Source organism: Dermacentor variabilis, chromosome 8 (assembly GCF_050947875.1).
Source record: "Dermacentor variabilis isolate Ectoservices chromosome 8, ASM5094787v1, whole genome shotgun sequence".
Lineage (NCBI taxonomy): Eukaryota > Metazoa > Arthropoda > Arachnida > Ixodida > Ixodidae > Dermacentor > Dermacentor variabilis.
Genome location: NC_134575.1, coordinates 123042407 through 123055368, shown reverse-complemented (window position 1 = coordinate 123055368; position 12962 = coordinate 123042407). Strand labels below are relative to the sequence as shown.

General features: G+C 41.2%; 1 protein-coding gene across 3 annotated transcripts in view; it reads left to right on the top strand.

Annotated features, from left to right (window-relative positions):
- Positions 1-12962, top strand: part of LOC142590567 (uncharacterized) — a 48829-nt gene that overhangs the window by 12336 nt on the left and 23531 nt on the right. For 2 of the 3 annotated variants that reach the window (XM_075702852.1, XM_075702854.1), the window contains exon 2: positions 1697-2064. In XM_075702852.1, the coding sequence (XP_075558967.1) occupies positions 2058-2064 (7 nt within the window). In that variant the 5' untranslated portion in view covers positions 1697-2057. Of the gene's footprint in view, positions 1-1685; positions 2065-12962 lie in introns of all 3 variants that reach the window. The other variant, XM_075702853.1, reaches the window with a different exon arrangement.

Below are 12962 nucleotides of genomic sequence, written 5' to 3'. Positions count from 1 at the left end.
CTCAACAGCTCTAATGACAGTGACCTTCACCAATTCGAAGTTCAAATCCATAGATGTTTGCATGGGCACGTTCTTGATCCCACTCACAATCTGGTCACACAACATACACTCTTGGAATGTTGTGAAATTGCAACAGTGCAACACCAAAGCCACTGCGCCACCACGACGGGTTAGGGAGCAACAATAGATATGGGTCATTGTCCTTCTTTGCATACACAGAAAATTGTTTACACGCCTTTTAAATAGATAAATGTAAGATAAATAGTCTAGCTATTTTTATGGTGTTGCTCCAGCGCTCGCTGGAAAGGCGAGTGTGCCGCCAGCTGTCTAAATTGACCACGAATTCCAATGTCGTTGCTGAGGCTGGTCCAAACAGCAGGTCAGTGGTTCAATTTGCTCAGTGGGAAATGCATAACTTTTTTTCTTTTTTTGATACGGTCATCAAATTTAGTACATGTTCTACTGATAAGAAGACAAAACCTCCTGCTGAATTTTGTTAAAATTGGCATTTAGGTTCAAATGTCGACATTTCAAACCCACATCCCCCTGCAAGAAAAATGTTCGACAGGCTGTGGTATGAAAAGTAAAGGAATAATGTTTATTTACAAAGAATGAAATAATCTAAGGACAATAAAACTCATACCTAAGGAAGATCACTCGTAACAGTTATCAAAGGGAAGCAAATTGAATGACTAACAGTAGTGTACCAGAAGTTGACTCTGCAGAGAGAGCTAAATATTGCTCTGTCATGGTCTCTATTTAGGTCATGCCACCAAAGAAAAATACATTGATTTACTGTAACTATGCACGCTTCTAGCAAACAACTTTTCCTTGGCCATGCCACTGTTAATTTCCCCTATTTGTCATAAATGAATAATGGCCTGACGTTGGTATAGTGTGAACTCTTATAATGTGGTGCATAAGGGTGTGATAACATACAAAATTTTTAATACCATTCGAATAGCCCTTCCTATTCAATATTGTACAATCTTTTTGAATACTATAAGGGACAAACTAGTTTTTGCAGTTTACAGGAAGAAATGCTGATGCAAGTGAAGACTATTGAGTGCTGCAATAGACCTGTGGTTGTTTTGCTAACACAGCTCTTTTTGTGTAAACACATTAAAGGGCTAACTTATGTGCAATAGTAAACAGTCAATAAATAAGCACGTCACACCTTAGACAGCCTACAAATGTGCTGTTTCAGTGACATCATTTTGTATGTTTTGCTATGTTTAAGTTCCTTTGAACTTAAGCATGATTCAGTATGCTAAAGTGGCATATTAGTGTATTGCACATGGCTCCTTCAGCAAGAACTACTCTGTACCACAGGCATTTGGACATATGCTATTTCTTTAATTACTGTCATTGTCGTGGTGCTTTATAAACGACCAGCTTTCCTTTGTTTCTAGCTTACAAGCTTCAGTTCAGCTGGAATCCATTTGACAATGGCATTATATTGATCAAATAACATAACTGAGCCTTTTGTTAGTTAACAGATTCCACCAAAATTTTTATATTTAACTGTGTTTAGAATTGGAAATATTTGCTGTTTGATTCAATGTTTCGAGGTCGTTTCTATAGAATATTTGTGTTTGAGTAAATTTGAAAATTGTAGTTTTTGAACACCTCGATTGTAAACAATGTAGTGAGCAGGTGGCTGATCTGGTTACGTTTCTTTTAAGTCTTGTCACAGGAGGACGTCATCGCTGCCCGGCAACAGTCAAGAAGCAGTAGTTGCAGCAGAAGTGCCTCAGTTGTCGAGAGAGTTGTGACTATGCAACCACCAGGCTGCGTGCTCTCATCCCACACAAGTGCAACCACACAGGCGGGAATTCGCTTTGCTGCCATTAGTACTGCTTTTGGAGCTTTTTGCACAAGAGCAACTTCAAGTTACACCTGGACACACATACCGTCAAGTAACTTCTTCTCTACACTGGTTGACATTCTTTGTGCAGGATGACCACTTGAGCAGTCACTTGAGCAACTGCACACTGCAATTACATCAGTATTAGATGGGTTGCTAACCTGAATAGGCATCATGAGAACTTGGAATCATGCAAGGTAAGTAACTAGCAGCCTAGGTGCACCTCGAGGAATAAACAGTTGGAGTTGGGACTGTGCAGTCGCATTCCAAATGAGATGCATCACGGTGCCCGTGGTCTTTAGAATTTCAAGACTGCATGGCAGCAGCGACATATAAAGTATTGAACTAAAGGCTGTCTCAATTACTTGTATTTATTAAACCAATTTTTCGTATGTCTGTGCCACCGTGCAGTGCAGTTTTCAGCCCATTTGACATTGAGCTCTAACATCCGGCTCACATTGAATACTGCCATACATATATGTGCAATAAGCTGCACGAGCATGTTTACATTCTTGTGCATAAAAGAGGACAAATGTGACTTTGTGGTGTCATAAACTGCACTGCAAAGTCTCTTCAGAGGATATTCCAGGAGTATTTAATGAGGTCTCATCACATTAGAATTTAGCTGAGACTGGCTGAATGAAGGTTATGGGCATTGTTTTGATGAGATTATGTCTGTTTAATGAAACTATGTTCATGTAGTGTTCCTTTACGTGAAGGCATCACAAACTCGGAATGCACATTTGGTATGTTCATGTAGCAATGCTAGTACAGCAGGGGGTTAAAAAGACAGAAAACAGGCAAAGAAGTATGTGTGTATGGGCCTGTTTTTCTGTCCTTGTCAACTTTGCACTTCTTTATTCTTCCATTCATCGAAGGCTGTGCACAAAGAGTTGTGCCTTAATGCTAGCCAGACAAGTTAATTGTTGATAACACCCTTGTTTTCCTCTTCTGCTACTTGCGTGTCTGTCACTCGTATTGAAAAATAATATATTTACACTCCTGCTATACAAGGTATCTACAACTTGGGGTATTAGTTCTTTTAACGGCTTAGCAAGTTTTCCAGCGCATGTGACTAGTTCTTTCTATGTTATTATTTGGTGTATGATCTTTTTAAGTTTCATCTTTTTCTTGTCTCTAAATTCTAGGACTTGTACTACTTGTTTGAGATTTTATTTTGCTATATTCTGTTCGAGCTTGCTCATTGTCTTCTTGGATGTTCCTTTGCAACAATAAAGTATTTAGGTGAGACTAGAATTTAGTCATCACTATGTGTTTCACAGTTCAATATTTATGATTGTGTATAGGAAATGTGCACCTTAATTGTTTTTGATATTTAAATGCTCACACTAATAGCATCTAATCTTCTTTTGATATCATTAACTCATATGAATTGTGTTGCATGCCTCAAGAGAATTTAGTGGTGCCACTAAATTATTACCATTGATGCTGATATTTATGAGGAATTAGTTTTTGAGCTGGATCTCTGGATCTTTGATGTATGTTCTTTCATAAGAAATGTGGAATGTTTCGTATTGTTGCACTGGCTACGGTCGGCAAATGCTTCACAGCAAACATCCATGTCTACTAAATGACTAATGAAAAACATAAATATTTGCGAAGTAAGAATATCTGACTTGTACACATTCTTTCTAGCCTAACATTGACCTCTGGAGCTGTTTATGATTTGTATTTAATTATATTGTTTTAATGGCACTATTACTACACGTACATTATTAAATATTGTGCTGGCATTCGATACTGAGAAGTGACGTATGTTAACACATGATGCCCTATGTAGGACAGTCAGTAATTGGTGATAAGTTTAATTTTAAGGTTTTGTCAGAGTGTATGACAATTTTTTTTAATATGATGGTTTTGTGAAAGTGTGCGACCATGTGAACAAAATATGTGTGCCTCTGCTGCTGTCTTTGCCAGTATGGATGCAGTATGGAAGCCATCCTTGAATAACTTTTCCCTTTGCCTTGCATCACATGTATATGTGATAAACCAATAAGGAATCAATCAATCAATCAATCAATCAATTCTTTCACTGCTTCAACTAGAATACCAGAGCCCTGTTACCACAGATGTGTCATATTTCTCCTGTCACATTTGTATGAAGCCATATTTTGACTGAGCCTTGCAATGATATACTGTACACAATGGTATTGTTACTACTGCCACCATTTAACTTAACCCAAACAGGAACGAGCGACCCACGTGACCGTCAGTGCTGCGCAGGGGCGCTGGCTGCAATCGAGACAAAAGTGTAGCCATGTAGGCGATACCTGTTGATGGTTGCTCCGCTGACCCAGAGACAGGTGGCGGGCGCACATCCTCATTTCGGAGTCGCATTTGCCGGAGGCTGCGTGGGCGCTTGGCCAAGGTGAGCCCAATAGCTGTGACAACACAAAGGCAGGTGACGAGATATCCGGACATATACGTACACTGCTTCCTGCTTGAAATGGGAGGCCATGTAGTTTAGTCTATGTGTTCAATCTGAATGGCGTAGACAGTGCCTGCCAGAGTGCCACAAGTGGAGCAGCTTGCCATTATGTGGGGATGCGCACCCACCGCCTGAATCTAGATCAGTGGAGCGAAACTTGTTGCACATACTGTTGACAGGTATCACATTCCCAGCTGCACTCTCGTTGAAATTCGAGCCATTGCTACTTCAGGACGCAGGTGGTCATGTAAACCACTCGCTCTCGTGTTTGGGTTAAGTTTCATGGTGGCAGTACAACTGACTGGAGGATGTGACAATGCTAATTTCTATTTCTCAGAAACGTTCTTTCAGAATGGCACTTGTGCAAGCCTCTGATTGCAGAGTTCCTAAACACTAAAATGGCCTTGGAGCATGTTTTTTCTTCATGAACCGCACAAATTAGCTGTGCTTTGCTTACTGTTTATACCGTGCAACAATGCATCTGTGTGGGTAAAATAAACGGGGGAGCACAATAGCATTATAAGCCAAGTGGCGCATTTAGATACTATATGGAGTATTATATGTATAGCTTACACAATTTACTTTATGCTATGCAATGCCTGTTGTGTTGTATTCTTTTGTCATGGAGAAACAATGGTATAATATGGCACATTGCTAGTTGCATTCTCTACAGTGGACATGACTGTGGAGTACATTGATAGAGTGCATTGCTTGTTCTTAACTAAGGTAGCTCTTGTATTGTGAGATGACAATGCTGGTTTGCCTTTTTGAAAATGTTCGTCATCCTTCATTCAATGTTCATTATTGATCCACGTGCTTGTTTCTTGGTTGTTATCTTTTATGCTTAGCAAAACAAGGTGATACATTAAAGCAACTCGAGTGATGGAAATGAGCAAGAGGAACTGCTGAAGCAGCATCACACCACACTATTCAGAAATGATAATAATTGAGCTTTGCTGTGTGTTCTAGTTATTAAGAATGCAGTAAATATCTCAGGTGACGAAATACCATCATAAAACCACAAAATACTTGTAATAATAGTGCTTGTTCAACCAAAGCCATCTGGTCCTAATTCAAGGCTTAATTTCACAAGCATTCTTGTTGTCATCTCGGGTTGTGCATTCTATCAAAGAAGAAAAGGGACTTCCTTTCGTATGTTCACTGTAAATGGGATACTACACCTGACATACATGTTTCAGGGATGGAAGGGCTGCGCCAATTGTGCCAACTTGCGGCAAATGACCGAGCTGTGCCAACCTGCGCCAAAACACTAATTTTGAATTAAGTTGCCAAATTTAGCAGGATGCGCCCGTCCAGTGGCAACCACGCAGCCATAGACATGCGTTGGCTAGTGCTTAGCCCTGAAATCAAAGCCAAAACAATCTGTCTCATCATTGGCGTCCTTGGAGTGTGGGTGTGTTTGGTGGCATAATTGTAATTACCTCACACACAAAAAAAGAAGAAAACCGTTTTGTGCTGCACAATGCTTTACGAATGTTTTATAAAAATTGCACGTTAGCGCACCAGCTAAAGTTCACTTGAACTGGCACTCATTTCATGGGGCAGTTGGGAGGAAACGCCGCTCTGAATTATTAAGGTCGTACAGTCTGCTCAGCATATTCATTATACATTTTAGCACTCGATTTTGCGCCCTATTGGTACATCTGCATCGATAAGTGGGCATGCATAGGAGGAATTAAAGCTATTTAATCCGGTGACTGGGTTGATAGTACGGCACGCCAACAAATGACCATCCTGCTTTCATGAAACTTCTTGGTTGTAGATATTCAATGGCAACCACAATCGCCACTCAAATTTGCAATGGGGCTTTGGTATTTTCTGCCCGGCCACACAACGCAAAATCTGGCTCTTACCGCCGCAGGAAGCAAGCCAAGTATGTAAAGTTTCATATTTAGTCAACTTTAGTGGCCAAATTGTGGTCACAATTAAACATGCGCCAAAACCGTAAGCCTCCAAAAGTGCATTTGTGGCAATGATGTTCACGACACGACTTGTGGAGATAGTTCGAAAATTTTAATAAACTATTGTTCGGCGAACGAAACATTGGTTGCCATTTCACACTTGTCAAATAGGGGCACCAGGAACGAGAGGCCATACTTATTTCTCGCCGCGCTAGAGCCGCACCCGCAGTTTCTGGCGCACATCGGTCCCTATCAAAAGCGAAATAGCATGGTCTTGTAACGGTTCGCTTTCCCGAGCCATTGCAAGACTGTAGCCCAGGTTTGCACATTCGTATACACACAATGCACTGATGACGACGTTTACGTCTGAGACACTTATATTATTGACGTGGGGATGCGTAGTCATGTGGATTTTTAAAAAAAATATCGCTTTACTTTTCGGAAAAAGGATCACGCAAGACCTAGATTGCTATATACGCTGTTATTGGTCATTTCTCGACGCATTCCACAACCTTTACATTGGCACCTTATTGAATAAGTAAGGTAATAAATATTAGTTCTATTTTAATGAATATCACTTGCTTGTTCACAAGAAAATAAAAGAACTTGTCTATCATTAACACTAACCTATCAACATAGAATGGGTGCTGTTCACGGAGAGCCCTCAGTTATTTTTTTCTTGGCCACATTTAGTAGCAAGATGCTGTATGCAAGTTAATGGTGGTTTCTTAGACACCTGTATGGGTTTCCTTTCTAGCTTCATGTTACAGTCGGGTGGAGGACAATTTTTCCCTGTCATGAATTTTGCTCGCCTTGCGGGCTTCTACAGAACTGATCTGCCGTAACCTAATAGTGTTTCTGCAAAGGGAAACAAGGAACACCTTTTCTTCTTATGCCTGTATTTCACTCAAATTTACATTTACCAAGATCCTCCAAAATTGACAATTCATGTTCCAAACCTGCTCCAAAGTGCTAAATTTGCTGCTCCCAGAGCTGTTCCAAAACTTCCTTCGCTGCTTCCATCCATGTGTTTGCATTGTGAACAACCATGTGATGTAGGAGGTTATGCTTGTCCAGGAGAGTGGTTGTTCTGGCATTCCAATGGGAGCAGCAGATATACCACGCTTCTACTGTTTAAATAGTGGCAACATCCCTTATATTGCAATTGTTACTGGTGAATAGGCTGTAGTAAAAGATACAAACCAAAGGAGAACATCAACACGGCCACAATGTGTAACACATGCAAGTGTGGTGCACAGGTATCCATGTACAAAGTTAACCTTCAGAAAGAAAATATGTTAAATAGGTCATGGGGGCATAAGTATTCTCACTGCACCATAGTATATGAGTGTATTGCTTTTATATGATTATTATCAAAAATATGAAAACTTCTCCGCCATGGCAACTTGGCATAAAAGCTTGCAATTTTATTTCATTAAAGTGAAAGCACATGCAAGCACAATACTCCTCCTCTCACTTCAATAAGTTCAACTGTAACACTTTATTTTTTAAGAAAGTATGTTCGAATTTTATCAACCTGTTGATTAAGCTATCACATATATAATTGTTGTGCAACTGAGAAAGGTTGACTAGCTGTGATTTTTGTCTTTTCTAAGATCACCCTCAAGAAATATTTGATGAACAAAGAGCTCAATATTAGCACTAACATCTGTCTTCTGACCTTGGCATTTCATAAATGCAGTTTCGCTTTCATTGTGCAGGGTCAATGTATTCGTCCTCTCCAACATCTGCCGAAGATGTGAAGTCGCAGCAAGGACACCTCCACTGCTGTGATTTTTCTGACTGTGAAACTGGAGAACTGTTCTGTGTGAAAACGCATCAGGGCCCACTCGGGCGAGCATTAATTTAAATGCTATTTGTGCCGGCAGAGCTTCGGGCCAACGTCTAATCTCAAGGACAACCTACTCCTCCATACAGGCAATGGCCATTTCAGTGCCCTTCTTACCCTAAGAGCTTTTCTCAAAATGGCGCTGACACTGACACGCAAATGATGATGCTTGCACATTTTAACACAATTTGGGCTGCTGGACACCTTCCAGGTAGATGGAAGGAAGCTATGATTGTCCCAGTTTTGACACAGGGTAAAAACCCACCCTCAGTATCAAGTTACTGCCCAATAGCATTGACCAGCCGCCTATGTAAGCTGTTTGAAAAGATTATTAATCGCCGTCTGTTGTACTTTCTCAAATCCAAAAAGTCGCTCGACCCACATCAATCTGATTTCATGGAAGGGCTGCCTAAACAGACCCCCGCGTATGTGTCAAGGCTTTAATTTCTGACAAATTTGCGCACAAACAGTACTTTTTGAACGACAGAAAGCTGAGCTAGTTGGTAAGGATTCATTATGCAAAATAGAAGTGAGGCGTGCAGACAGGACACAAGAGTAGAGAAGTAGACAACACGTGTTGTCTACTTCTCTACTCACCCGCCGTGGTTGCTCAGTGGCTATGGTGTTGGGCTGCTGAACACGAGGTCACGGGATCGAATCCCGGCCACGGCGGCCGCATTTCGATGGGGGCGAAATGCGAAAACACCCGTGTGCTTAGATTTAGGTGCATGTTAAAGAACCCCAGGTGGTCAAAATTTCCGGAGTCCTCCACTACGGTGTGCCTCATAATCAGAAAGTGGTTTTGGCACGTAAAACACCAAATATTATTATTATTACTTCTCTACTCTTGTGTCCTGTCTGCACGCCTCACCTCTATTTTGCATAATGAGTACTTTTTGTCAGTTTTTCTTGACCTGGAAAAAGCGTAAGACACCACATGTCGCTACAAAAATCTGTGGGATCTGTCAGGTATGGGTATACGAAAGAACATTTTAAACACTATTGAAAGCTACTCAACAAAGCGGACATTCTGCGTTCGAATTGGTAATGATTTGTCCAGGTTCTTTATACAGGAAACGAGGGTGCCACAGGGTGGCGTGATTAGTTGTACCCTTAATATTACAAAAATGAACTCGTTGCATTCATCAATTCCGCAGAGTATGTTTTATTCTGCATATGTCGATGACGTGCAAATTGGATTTAAGTCCTGTAACCTCGTAGTCTGCGAACAACATGTTCAGCTTTGCCTAAACAGTGTCCAAATGGGCTGATGAAATTGGGTTTAAGTGAAATCCCCAGAAAAGCTCGTGTGTCCCCTTTACCAAGAAAGAGAGGCCTCTTGCCAGAGCCCACTATCAAACTCCATGGACAGTGCTTACCTCTAAACACGGAGCACTAGTTTTTAGGCATGATAATTGACACTAAACTATCCTTCCTTGCCCACATTAGGTATCTCAAAGTTATATGCCTAGAAACAATCAACATTCTCAAAATACTGTCGCCTACAACATGGGGCAGTGACAGAAAATGTTTATTGCACTTTTACAAAAGCCTAGTGCGACCATGTTTATATTACAGCGTCATAAGCCATGGTGTATCACTCCCCTGCATCAGCCACATTGAAGATGCTGGATCCGATTCACCATTTAGGCATCCAATTGGCCACAGGTGCTTTGAAAACCAGTCCTGTACAATGCTCTACATGGAATTGAATGAATGGTCTCTTAATTTACTAAGGCATACTCCAGTTTTATTTATTTTCCAAAAGTGCATTTGAACTTTTAACACCTCTGTTACATGACTGTACGCAATACCATATCTGCCACACTGTTTCGTAATTGACTTGCAGCAAGAGAGCCTTTCTCACAGTGTGCTAGAAAGCTAAGTAATGAAATGGGTGTCCCATTGCTTCAACATCGCCTGCATAATGCGGCCAGCAAATCTGCTACCTCCATGGCAGTGGCGGCGGGTAGAATGTGACGCATTGTTTATTGAGGCCAGGAAACATGCTCCGCATACACACATTCAAATGCACCTTTTATAACTTCGAAGTATTCTTGCTCCAAATTTTACATGGATGTGTTATTCATATGCTGGTGAATCTTACGCAGTTCTCGGCCCCTTTTTCTCTGAGTTTCGCGTTATGCACCCTCAGACAAGTATCTTACAGCAGAAACCTATGCAGTACTGTCTGCAGTAAATACACATCAAGAAACTCAAACTACAAAAGGCAATAAATATTCAACTTGCTCAAGTGTTGTAAAAGCTTTACTGTATTAAAAAAAAAAGCACAAGACTCCTGTTTTTATTAAGCTTTATTCATTATTGTGCACTATTTATTCATCTCATCGACATGTGATAGTATGCTGGGTTCCTGTGCATAGAAAAAGAGGGTAATGTGCTTGCTAACAAAACGACTACATCAGTTGCATCAGAAGCTGGTAATCCTACCGCAGCTCTGGCCGCTGAAGGTATTAAGCCTTTCTTATGTAAAAAACTGAAAAACCATTGGCAACGCTTGTCGGATGCTGAAATGAAACCGCAGTTAGGCATTTGTACCTCCACAACAAAAACATGGCACGTTGATGTCTTGTTCTGTTGACTTAGAATAGAGCACACATACGGCATCCACGATTGTCTGCCGACTGGCGGTGAGCCTTCAACCTGTGGCAAATGGGGTGAGCAGTTCACCGTCCTTCATGTTTAGCTAGAATGCCAGGGAGCAGGGCTTCCACATAAAAAGTACTTCCCTTCAGCTTACAGAGAGCATATTCCTCGCCATCTAGCAATGTTCCTTGGACAAGAGCCGCTTTCGATAGCAAATCAATTCTATAAACTTTTTAATTGCTTTTATTCTATTGCAAGTGATAAGCACTAGATATCCATAAGGCATCCTCATGCAAGAGGTTACTGCTGCGATAGGATTGCTTTGTAATGCATATGCTTCCAGGCCCTTGCAACCCGCCGTGGTTGCTCAGTGGCTATGGTGTTGGGCTGCTGAGCACGAGGTCGCGGGATCGAATCCCGGCCACGGTGGCCGCATTTCGATGGGGGCAAAATGCGAAAACACCCGTGTGCTTAGATTTAGGCGCACGTTAAAGAACCCCAGGTGGTCAAAATTTCCGGAGTCCTCCACTATGGCGTGCCTCATAATCAGAAAGTGGTTTTGGCACGTAAAACCCCAAATAATATTATAGGCCCTTGCATTTCCAGGGCTCTAGAAATGCAGTAGTAGTGCTTCAAAATTTTCGCCAGTGACATATTGTAGTTTGTTCTATCATCCCTTCTTAATGTGTATTTTGTGTTTATAGTAGTACACTTCATTGGTTATTTCCATAATTTTAACCACATATACATTTTATGGACATTAAGTGGCTGTTTTTTGGGCCCCTCTACAGCAATGTCTCAACCCATTATTGTAACTCATTACTCCATTGTCAACTCGCTAACTGTAGCCTGGTGTTCTTTGGCCACACTGGGCCTTTGCACCACAAATTGCCAAATTCATCATCATCAATAAATCTTACAGTTAAAAATTTTTGTTTGTTAAAGTATGTTCGGATTTTAGAATACTGGTCATTGGGCAATCAAATATGTGAATATTGAGAAAATCCGACAGCTGCGCTTTATTTGATTTTTTTTTATCCCCCTCAATATACTGGACTATCAAAATGCTCATTGTTAGCACTAGCACCTGTGTGTTCTGCTTTTGGCATTCCATAATTGCAATTTGGCTTTCAATATGCAGGATCAAGGCATCCATCCTCTCCAACGACTACCGAAACTAAGTCGCAGCATAGACGCCTTGACCGCTGTGGCTTCTGCGACATTGAAACTGGAAAACTATTAGGTCCGAAAACACACATCAGGGTTCACACAGGCGAGAAGCCATTTTGGTGCCCCTAATGCCCTCAGACTTTTGTGAAGAGCAGTCACCTCGAGAGACACTCGTGCTTCCAGACAGGAAAGCGACGATATCACTGCATCATTCACTCCAGGTCCTTTGTACAGGCCGATAACTTGAGGGCACATGAAAACACAGCACCATGATGCGGCAGAGTTGGCAGCAGTGGTGTTGGTGTACTTTTTGGAACAAATGTAGTCTGAATATAGAATCTACATAGCACATGCGCAGTAGGCTGCATGAGGTTCTTGTGCATTGCAAAGGGGCCACAATTTTTGTTTTTGGCATATTTTGAACTGCCGAGTAACTTTTATTTCACTGCAGTCTAACAAATATTTGTTGTAGTGACACTGCTTGCATTACGGTGACCATATTTATGCGCTATGCCTGCATGGGAAAGCTCAACAAATTTAATAGCAATCCTCCATCGACTATGCCTTGAGAACAGTCGTGATTGCAGTTAAAATAGCCATGATAAGTTCTGAATGTATGACCAATTATTGGGAATTCTTGGTCTCCTCCAAATTTACTGCTGCTAAATCAACATTCTTGTGAATTTAAAAGCCCCTCACGAGGTTTTGGCATTGCTAATGAGCAAGAGGAATACATAGGTCACGCGATGACAATTATTCAGCAAACCTCAAGAGAATCCTGCTTCCTACTGGAAAATCAGTCGCAAACATAAACGCCTCTATGTAGGATGCATTGTCTGCAACATCAATTAAACCTTGTGGCTGGTAAAGCGGGGAATGCAGCATGCATTAAACAGGAGGTGTATCATGCTGTGAAAGTGTAAGAAGAAAAATAACAGTAGGCTGAGCTTCTAAGATACTGGTGATGCAGTCGATCGTCTTTATTATTGGAGAAATCAGGGAACGAATGTCACTTGTGGACATTAGTCGATTCAAGTGGGGTGTCTATGCTGGCAGTAAAGCATGCCTCCTGGCAACACAGTAACTTGACATTTCAGT